The sequence below is a fragment of the Nannospalax galili genome, unplaced genomic scaffold (genome assembly GCF_000622305.1).
Source record: "Nannospalax galili isolate Female #2095 unplaced genomic scaffold, S.galili_v1.0 scaffold444, whole genome shotgun sequence".
Classification (NCBI taxonomy): Eukaryota; Metazoa; Chordata; class Mammalia; order Rodentia; family Spalacidae; genus Nannospalax; species Nannospalax galili.
The window spans coordinates 29,589-40,902 of record NW_008354022.1 but is presented as its reverse complement, the minus strand read 5'-3'; the positions used below and the strand labels follow the sequence as shown (position 1 = coordinate 40,902).

The 11,314-nt window shown below is 44.6% G+C and overlaps 1 protein-coding gene across 1 annotated transcript in view; it reads left to right on the top strand.

The window, feature by feature from the left end:
• The window catches only part of Galnt17 (polypeptide N-acetylgalactosaminyltransferase 17), a gene marked incomplete in the record, with an annotated part of 518,181 nt that overhangs the window by 494,308 nt on the left and 12,559 nt on the right, over positions 1-11,314 (top strand). Inside the window, 1 exon segment of the mRNA XM_008851109.3 lies at positions 3,603-3,698. Within this exon segment, the coding sequence (XP_008849331.1) occupies positions 3,603-3,698 (96 nt within the window).

Below are 11,314 nucleotides of genomic sequence, written 5' to 3'. Positions count from 1 at the left end.
AAAACAGAGAGAGAGAGAGAGAGAGAGAGAGAGAGAGAGGAAGGAAGGAAGGAAGGAAGGAAGGAAGGAAGGAAAGTCATTGAGGTGGATGTCCTCCATAACCCATGAGTAAAGGTTCATTATTAAAATCCATCTGAACTATGCATACCACAGTGAAATGAGGCTTGTGCTAGCCTCTCCATCTCTTTATTCAAAGCCAATAATATGAAACAGAGACAAAAAGTTGAGTAAAATTGTTCATCTCTGTGGGTTTTGTTGGAGCCAAAATACTTGAATTTAATTTGAAGATGTTAAATATAATAAACCCCTTGTTTAAGTAATTTTGCAACCATTACAAATGATGTGTACGATATTTTTGTAACCTGAGAAAAATGTTGATGTGATGATGTTTTTTGTTTTGTTTTTGTTTTTTCTTATTTTCTTCTTTGTGAGGCAGCCCAGGCTGTCCTGGAACTCACTATGTAGCCCAGGATAGCCTAGAACTCATGGGCAATCCTCCTTTCTCAGCCTTCCCTGTGATAGGATTACAGATGTGTGCGACTGTGCCTAGCTATCTAATGTTAAAGAATGGCATGAGAAAATGCAGACATCAGCTACAGTCTCCTTGGGTGGTAGAGCTATGTTCTAGCTTCATTTCTGTTGCTGTGATAAAGCACTTTGATCGAAAGCAATATAGGTAGGAAAAGGTTTATTTGGCTTACACTTCCAGGTCACAGTCCATCACTGAGGGAAGTCAGAGCAGAACTCAAGCAGGAACTTGAAGCAGAAGCCATGGAGGATGCTGCTTGCTGGCTCACTCACAGACTCATGCTCAGCTAGCTTTCTTACACAGCCCAGAACCGCCTGCCTAGGGAATGGTGCTGCCCACAGTGGGCTGCCCCACCCCCCATCGTGAGCAATCCTCCTTCCTCAGCCTTTAATAATGAAGGAAATCCCCACAGACATCTGATCTGGGAAATCCCTTAATGGAGGCTCCCTTCTTAGGTGGTTCTAAGTTTTGTTGTAGACAGCTAACGCTTACTAGGATGTATACTGATACTGTTTTCACCGTGCTTTGTGATAATTTCAAGAATAGATTAAAAATGAGGTGAGCCAAACATGGTGGTGTATGTCTATAATCTCAGCATTCTGGATGCTGAGGCAGGAGGAGCATGAGTTTGAGGCTAGCTTGGGCTAAGGAGACCCTGTCTGGAGGGAATGGAGAGAAAACAAGGAGAGGGAAAGGAAGGGAGAGAAAGAAGCTAGAATGTGGCCAGGGCTGCTGCGCACAGGGGCACCCAGCGCAAAGCCTGCCATTGCAGCCAACAGTATAAATGGGGCTATTTAATTGACCTTGGCAAAACACAGAGATCATAATTCGATTTCTTTGTATTCAGGAAGACTTTTCTTTTGGCAAGTTTTCCTGTACTTTTGCAAATAAATACAATACATGCAGGGTGTAGAAAATGTAAAGATGGAAACAAAATTTCATCTGACTCGCAATTCCCAGATAAGATCAACGTTGGCATGGCAGAGTATTTGGCTCTGTTATTCACTTTTTGTTTGTTAAACCTGCCCTACTCTGGTATACTTCAGTCAATTGCATTAAATTAAATCCAGAAAATTCAGTTGGTAATAAGATCTACCATTATTCAGATTAGTTTATTTTGGTTGTTTTACTTTGTTCTGTTTTGATTTGTTTTTTTTTTTTCCTTTTTGTTCTTGTTTTCTTACTCAGAGTACCACACTATAAACTCAAGCTGGCCTTGAATTCACTGTGTAAATAAGAGTGCCTTCAAACTGATGGAAATTCTCCTGCCTTAGCTTTCTGAGTGCTAAGATTGTAGATGTGAACCACCATATCTAGCAATTTAGACTTAGGGGGTGGTTCAAGTATGTGTGTGTGTGTGTGTGTGTGTGTGTGTGTGTGTGTGTGTGTGTGTATGGATGCATGTTGAGGCTAGAAGACAACCCTGAGTATCATTTCTCAGGTGGTATCCAACTTTATTATTTTTTGACACAAGGTCTCTCACTGATCTGGAGCTCAACAGTAGGCTGGGCTAACTGGACAGGGAGTCCCAGGGATTGGTCTGTCTCTCCCCTCCCCAGTGTTGGGATAACAGGTGTGTGCCACCACACCCAGATTTTTCACGTGGGTTCTGCAGGTTGAACTCAGGTTCTCATACTTGCAAGGCCAGCACTTTACCCACTGAGCCACCTCCCCAACCCCATGTCAGTGCACTCATTTGTTGTTTTATTATCTTTCACACTCTGTCTTAGGAATAACCTAACCTGATCTCAAATCCCTCAAATTATTAAAATGAGTGTTTGTACCAGGATCCATTTATGATCTGTTTATACACCTGCCCCAGTCCTGATCTCTCTGAGGCGCTTTTAAATGGGTGACCCTTAAAGAGCTGAGTGACCAATATTCCTTTATCTAAAAGTTCTCTTAAGGCTGGGGAGGTGGTTCAATTGGCAAAGTGTTTGCCTGGCAAGCAATAGGACTTGAGTTTGATCTACAGAACCAACATGCAAACAAACAAACATCATGGTGTAATCCCAGCACTTGGTATGCTGAGGCAGCCAGCCTAGCCAAATCAGTGAGTTCCAGATTAGTGAGAGACCTGTCTCAGAGAACAAGGTGGGGATTAGAGAGATGGCTCAGTGATTGAGAACACTGCCTACTCTTTCAGAGGACCCAGGTTCAGTTCCCAGAACCCATATAGTGGCTAACAACAGTCTATAAATTCCAACTCCAAGGGATCCAACACCCTCTTCTGGCCTTTATGGGCACTGCAGCACATTGTGCCTTTACATACATGTAGGCAAAACATTCGACACATAAAATATAAATAAATAAATAAATAAATAAATAAATAATATTTTAAAAAGGTAGGCAATTCTTAAGGAACACAACCTGATGTCCTTTGGCCTTTATATACATGTGCATACATACATGCATGCACAGGTGTGCCCATACATAAATTAACAGCACTTAAACACACAGATGCACAGTTCCCTGCCATCTCTTTATTTTTGGTTGTTTTTTTCTTTTCTTTTTTTTTCTGAGACAGGGTCTCCCTGTAGCCTCAGCTGGCCTGGAATTCATTATGTAGACCACAAGCTAGCCTCAATCTCACAGAGGTCTGCCTGCCTCTGCCTCTCAAGTGCTGGGATTAAAAGCATGTGCCACCACTCCTGGCTTGCCAAACATTTTAAAAAAGATTTATTATTTATGTGTATGTGTGCAGGCATCAGATCCCCTGGAGCAAGAGTTCCAGGCAGTTGTGAGCTGTCCAACATGGGTGCTGGGAACTGAAACTGGATCCTCTGCAAGAATAGCCAGTGCTTTTTAACCACTGAGCCATGTCTCCAGCCCCCTGGCATTTTCTTTTTGTGTAGAATGAAAGAGGGTGATGGTAGAGGCCAGGCTGCCCAGACCCAGGACACCCACTGGAGGGCTTTATCCTTCATGTTGAACAGATCAGCTCATAGACTCAGGCCCTAGTCCTCATTGGGGATGTCATGGCCTCTCTGCCATGTCACACACTGGGATTCTCGCTGGGAGGCTGATCACCACTAGATGACTTCTGATAGTGATGTTTTGTCTCTTCTTTTAGCTTCGTAACAACAAGGCCAAGGATGTCTGCTTGGACCAGGGGCCACTGGAGAACCACACAGCAATACTGTACCCATGCCATGGCTGGGGACCACAGGTATGACCACACACAATAGTAAATGTACCTTTGCCATGACTGAGGACCACAGGTAAGACTACACACAGTGGTAATGTGCCATGCCACAGCTGAGGACCACAGGTAGGATCGCATCTCTGATGCAGAAATGAGTAAAATCAACAGTCCATAGGGGCCTTGTGGAACTTTTGGAAACTTTTATTGTCCCCTACTTTAGTTATTGTTCTTAATATTGTGATTATTAGAATGTGGCTTTCTGGTTGTGTCTTTAAAGATGCCAATGAGAAGATACACTGTGAGGGTTAATTCTGACTGTCAACCTTATAGGACCTAGAATCACCTAGAAGACACACCTCTGGGTGTGCCTGTGAGGGAGTTTCTAGGTCAGGTTAACTGAGGTGGGAAGACTCACCCTGAATGTGAGCAGCACCACCCCGTGGGCTGGGGTCCTGACTGAATAAAAAGGAGAAAGTGAGCTGAGCACCAGCATTCATCTCTCTGCTTCCTGACTGTGGATGCCATGTGAGAAGCTGCCTCACACTCCTGCTGCCATGTCTTCCCACCATGGTGGACTGTGCCCTCAAACTGTGAGCCAGAATAAACCCTTCCTTAAGTTTCTTTTTCAGGTTTTTTGTCACAGCAATGAAAAAAGTCACTAATACTGTTAGTTACATCTGTGCAAACATCAAAGATGGTCAGTGCACATATCACACATTGAAAGTGAAGATAAGCTTCAGAGTCATACAGCAAAGCTGCACCATATTCCGTCATCCTAACCAAGTATGCATGCCTACAGCTAGGGAGAAACAAGAGAGACCCTTTTTTATTGTGTGTGTGTGTGTGTGTGTGTGTGTGTGTGTGTGTGTCCTGTGTATGGGTATGTACACATAACTGCAGTACCCATGAAGGCCAGAAGAAGACATCAGATCTTGAGCTGGACTTACTGGAACCTGTAAGCTGCCTGACAAAGGTGCTGGGAACCAAACTCCAGTCATCTGGGAGAGCAGCAAATGCTCTTATTATCTGAGCCATCTCTCTAATCCTCACTTTTGAGAAGCCAGTTGGCATGCCCATCCTGAAAAGCTGCCATTGCTTTGGCAGGCAGTGCACTACAGATCATAAACCCTAATACAAAAGCAGAGTGCTCCCTGAGAAGAAGGAAAGTATGTTCAAGATGTCAGAGAACACACACGACATCTTGAAAAGGGCAAAGCGATTAATCAAGAAGTGAAAGCAGAACCTGAGAAATGAGTCTCCCTCGATAGCTTGTTGTAAGCTAGTGGTGTATGCAGGTGTGTGTGTGTGTGTGTGTGTGTGTGTGTGTGTGTGTGCAGGTGCACAAAGGACTTACCAGAAACTCCCTCAGATAGGGAGGAAACACATCCCAAAATACTGTTAGACATGGCATTCATAGAAGTGTTGAATGTTCTTAGGTCAGCAGGCAGTCACAAAAGGCAAACTACAGACTGAGAACACATTTACATCCCATTCAGAAGACCCTGGAGAGTTAGTGCTAAGTCATTGTGTTAGTTGCTCTTCTCATAAGTGAGACCAAAATGCCTGACAAGAAGTAACGCAAAGGGTCTGGAGAGATGGCTCAGCGGTTAAGAGCACTGACTACTCTTGTAGAGGACATGGGTTCAGTTCCCAGATCCACATGGGGGCTCACAACCAACTCTAACTCCAGCTCAAGGAGATCCAGCACCATCTTCTGACTTCTGAGGGTATTGCACATAGGTGGTGCATCTAAACTCACATAGATACGCACACATACAGGTAATTAAAACTAAAATAAATCTTTAAAAAAGGAAGCAATGTAAGGGTAAAAGGATGATCCTAATAATTGTCTCCCAGAGACCTAAGGTTTCCCTGTCTGGCTTTAGACATGTTTTTTCTTGCTCTTTTTAAAAATTATCTTTTATTAATTATATAATAATTTGTTTCATTGTGACATTTTCATGCATGTATAATAATGTATCTTGATCACGTACACCCCCATTACCCTCTCTCATCCCCCAAGGTTCTGCCCAGTGGGCACCTGCTAAACAGACCCAGCAGGAATGCCTAAACGAGGGGCTGGGGATATCCCTTAGTGGCAGAGCACTTAACTGGCATGCTCACAGACCTGGGTTCTAGCCTTAACACCACAAGTCTTTTTTTCAATTTATATTTTTCTTATACTTTATTTTTATGATTTTTACTTTATGAGTGTGTTGCCTGCATGTATGTAAGTGCACCCATGTTGTACAATGCCCAGGGAGGTCAGAAGAGGGCATCAATCCCCTGGAACTAGAGTTAGGATGGTTGTAAGATGCCATGTGGTGCTTGGAATTGAACCCAGGTCCTCTGCAAGAACAGCCAGTGCTCTTAACCACTGAGCCATCTCTCCAGCCCCTTTAATTTATATTTTAAAACTTAAAAAGAAGAAAAGGAATGCCAGGCTAGAGAGATGACTCCATAGGTGAACAACTGCTTGCCTTGTAAACATAAGGACGTGAGTTCAGGGCTACAGAACCTGCATTTTAAAAGATAAGATCAGTGGCATGCACTTGTAACCTCAGCACTGGGGAGGTAGGGGCAGGAGAATGCCTGGAGCTCACTAGCCAGTTAGTCTAGCTGAATTGTTGTGTTCCAGGTTCAGAGAAACCCTGTCTCAAAAAAACAAGGTGGGAAATGATAGTGGAAGACACTTGATGATGACCTCTGGCCTTTACAAGCATGCACACACATGTAATACACACACCACACCCCAACACAAGAATACCTAGGTAGAGGGCATTCAGTGGGAGAATACTCATCCAGCATGCTCAAGGACCTAAGTTTGATCCTCAGCACTGCAAAATTAAACTTTTAATTAAAGTTTTTTTCTTAAATCCCTAAGTAGAGTCAGACATGGTGGTGCATGTGTGTAATCCTAGAGAAACCGAGGCAGAGGGATCTTGAATTTGAGGCTAGCCTGGTCTACATAACAAAACCTTTTCTTTTTTTTTTTAAAGAGGGGCTGGAGAGATGGTTCAGTAGTTAGCCCACTGACTGCTCTTGCCGAGGACTCGGGTTCAATTCCCAGCACTCACATGCACAGCTAACAACTGTCTATAACTACAGTTCCAGGGGATCTGATTGATGCACTCTTCTGACCGCCACAGGCACTGCAAGACATGGGTGCATTTACATACATGCAGGCAATACACTCATATACATAATAATAATAAATATAATTTTTTAAAAAGACAAAAACAGGTACTGTTGAGATGGTTCAGCAGTTAAGAGCTCTTGCTGCTCTGGCCAAGGACCTAAGTTCAATTCCTTACACATTCCCACATTGTGAAATTCACAAGTGCATGTAACCCCAACTCCAGGGAATCTGATACCCCTTTCTGGCCTCTGTGGGCACTACACCCACATATGAAGATACACACATACACACACACACACACACACACACACACACACACACACACACACAGGCACACACATACATACTCATAAATAAAATAAAATAAGTCTTTACAAACAAACAGAACAATTTCTAGGTAAACTGTAATGGCTACACTCTTCCGTACCTAAGGAGGAACCAAAAGGACCAGTTACCAAGTTTCCTTTCCTAGTGGAAGTTGACTAACGCAGCACAGTGCCAGGGTGTGCTAGTTACTTCTTGTCAACGTAACACAAACTAGAGTCATCTGGAAAGAGGGCACCTGAGCATGTCTGTGGGGCATATTCTTGATTGCTACTTGATATGGGTAGGTTCAGCCCACTGTGGGTAGGGCCACGCCATCCCCTGGGTTGGTGGACCTGGGCTGTGTAAGAAAAGTAGCTGATAAAGCCAAGGGGAACAAACCAGTAAGCAGCGTTCCTCCATGGTCTCTGCTTCAGTTCCTGCCTCCAGGTTCCTGCCTTGAGTTCCTGCCATGACTTAACTGGATGACAGATCTGAGCTGTAAGCCAAATAAACACTTTCCTCCCCAAGTTGTTTTTGGTCCTGGTGTTTATCACAGCAACAGAGAAGCAAAGTAGGATACAGGGCCTCTGTTTGGAAATAACTAGAATCCATCTTTCATTAGTTCCACCTGTGAACACAGCATACCTGCCTTGAGCTGATTATGGAGACACAGAGTACTGACTTCCCTCCACCCCACCCCACTTTCCAGGTAAACACCTGTAGCAAGACCCTAGCTGGATTTTAGGAACTGACTTTTAAAGCAAATCTACACTTGATCTTAGCCAAAAGACTGAGAAGCGATGTCAAAGCAAATCTCATGTTTTTCTCTGTGTCTACCATGTGCTCTGACTTTGTGTGCTCTTGGCACTGCTGCCAGACCATCCCTCAGCTCATCTATCATGGGCCCCCTGTCCCTTCCCAAAGCCATTCTTTCCAACCAAGGGGCCTCCTCTCTGCATTGGGCACATGTGTTGGCATCTTTTTAAACTGCTTCATAAACAACCGAGGGCAGAGACCTAATCAGATCTTCTAGACCCAGGCAACTCCCAGGAGAATGGATGGGTGTTCCGCAGTCATTGTTGGCTTAATTAATGGACCCTATGTTGTAATTTATTATCAGGCAGCAATTAAAAAGAGATAAAATAGACACCATGGAGGATAATTTCCTGTCTTGAAGCATGTGTTTATCAACAAGATGGAATCAGTTCCCGGCCATTCAGAGCACCTACTTGCTCCAAAGTGCCTGTCACAAGCCCATTAAGAGTCTCTCTTCCTTTAGTTAATTTAAATTAAAAAAATCTGCTTTTTTCTTAAGCATGTGCCCAAGGAGGCCAGAAGAGGGTGTCACATCCCCTGGATCTGGAGTTGTGAGCCATCTAATGAGACACCCAGATTTTTACATGGGTTCTGGGGAGTGAACTCAGGCCCTCATACTTGTACAGCAGACACTCTGTTGACTGAGTCATGCCCCCAGCACCTTCCTGCTGTCCCTTCCAACTGAGCCAGTCCACTTTCCTCAGCCGGAGGCAAACACAGGTCAAAGAAGTATCAGTGGTGGCCACCACTGGCCCTGGTACCCTGGGGACTTTCGAAGCCAGCCCTTAGTCCTTCAGTCCCCAAGGGCATCCAGGCTGCTCCCTCTAACCCCTTTCACATTTGCATCTGCATGTGTGAAAACCAAAACATCCCAACACTGCCTCAGCTTCCTCCTAAGTTGGGACAGCTACCTGCTCAGCAGCTTGACCTATGGATAAGACATGATCAATGCTCAACAGCCTGACCTATAGGCAAGACATGACCAGCTGCTCAGCAACCTGGCTTCTGATTAAAACATGACCAGCTGCTCAGCAGCCTGACCCGTGGATAAGACATGATCAGCTAAGGGTTCTGAGCCAAGTAGCCATGGAGATCTTAGCCAACACTCTTATAAATAGCTCCTATCTCTGACAAGCTGATATAACTTTAAATTCTTTTGGTTTTATTCATTAAAAAATGTTTACATGGATACAATGTGTCTTGATCATGCCAGCCCCCCACCCCCCCCCCCCATATCCCCCTGGGTCATCCTTCCAACTTCATGTCTGTTTTATTTTTTAGATTTTTTTTTTGGTCTTTTTGAGACAGGGTTTCCCTGTAACCCCAACTGGCCTGGAACTTGCTATGTAGACCAGGTTGGCCTTGAAATCACAGAGACTGATCTTCCTCTGCCTCCCAAGTGCTTGGATTAAAGGCATGTGCCACCACACCCAGCAAGATTTATTTATTTTTATTTTATGTGTATGAATGTTTAGGCCATCAGAGCCCCTGGAGCTAAAGTTACAGGTGGTTGTGAGCTGCCACGTGGGTGCTGGGAACTGAACCCAGGTCCTCTGCAAAGAACAGCAAGTGCTCTTAACTATCAAGCCATCTCTCCAGCCCCTTTCTTTTCTTTTTCACTTTTTAACCCACTGAGCTCACTTAGTGCTGCCCGCATGCCCATTACCTACAATTCCTCATGAGGCTTGGACAACCTACAGGTGACCACACCCTCTCTCTCCCCCAGCAGCCATCAATTGCAAATAGTTCCTCAGCTAGTGGTGGGGTATCAAAAGCACCTCCCCCTCCATGCTGGGATGTTGACTGGCTTGATCTTGTGCAGGTCTTGCACAGAGAACCAGTTACTATGAGTTCATGATGCAGCTGTCCTGTCATGTCCAGACAACAGCATTTCACAGCTCTCTTCCCCGCCCTCCTGCTCTTACACTCATTCTGTCCACTCTTCCATGATGTTCCATGAGCCTTGAAGTGCAAGAGGATAATACAGATGTCCCATGGACAGCTGAGTTCTCAGAATCACTTTTTCTCAGTACTTTGGCCAATAGAATCCCTCCATTTCTGCCTGCTGCAGAAAGAGGCTTCATGGAATTCTTAAGGCAGATTGTACACTGGAGAGAAAATGTTATTTCAGTTCTGTTCTTGGGTTGGAGGGGGACTTTCTGATTACATTATGTATTAGTTGCTTTTCTTGCCTTGTAGTAAAATACCTAAAAGAAGCAATATAAGGGAAGAAGGGTTTATTGTGGCTCACAGTTCAAGGGTATGGTCCATCATGGTGGGGAAGGCATGGCAGCAGGGGTATGAGGCAGCTGGTCACATCTGAGTGAATCAGGAAGAAGGGAAAGGGACCTGCCTGTACACAGATGACTCTCTCTGCATCTCTTATTTATGTAAGGATTATATGTGTACAGGTGCATGTGCAAGCCAGAGATCAACCTTAAGTAGCATTGCTCATGTACATCCAACATGCTTTTTGAGGCAGGGTCTCTCACTAGCCTGGAGCTCACCAATTAGTCTAGGCTGGATGACTATCAAGCCTCAGGAATCGGCCTGTCTCCACCTCTCATCTCACCATTGCAGGGCATATAGGCACCCTTCACCACACCTGGCTTTTTACATGGGTTTTAGGAGTCAAACTTTAGTCCTTATGCTTGTGAAGCCAACTGGTTATTAACTGAGCCATCACCCCAGCCCTGATTATCTCTTTTTGCCCCTGTTATTCAGTCTGGGACCCCAGCCCATGGGATAGTGCTACTCAGATTCAGGGTGGTTTTTACTCCTCAGTTAAACTTCCCTGGAAACACCCTCACAGACATGCCAGAGGTATGCCTCACTAAGGCTCTAGGTGCCTCATTGTATATCTGTGTGTATGTGCACATGTGAGTATAGTATGTGTAAAGGCCTGGAGAGGTCATCAGATCTCCAGGAGCTGGAGTTACAGGCAGTTGTGAACTGCCACATAGGTGCTGGGAATTGAACTCCTGTCCTCTGCAAGAGTAGTAAGTGCTCTTAATTGCTAAGCCATCTCTCTAGCCCCCAGAATTTCATTTTCTAAAAAGCTTTTTTACAGTCATTTTGTGAGTGTGTCTGTGTGTGTGTCTGTGTGTGTGTGTCTGTGTGTGTGCAAAGTCAGAGGACATCCTGCAGGAGTCGTTCTCTCTACCATGTGGGTCCCAGGAATCAAACTTAAGACTTAGCAGCAAAAGTTTTCACCTGCTAAGCCATCTCACAAACCCTAAGCATTTCTCTTTTTGGTATTTTGTTTGTTGTTGTTGTTGTTGTTGTTGATGATGATGATGATGATGTTTTTGAGACAGGGTCTCCCTTTATCCCCAGCTGGACTGGAACTCGCTATGTAGACCAGGCTGGCCTTGATCTC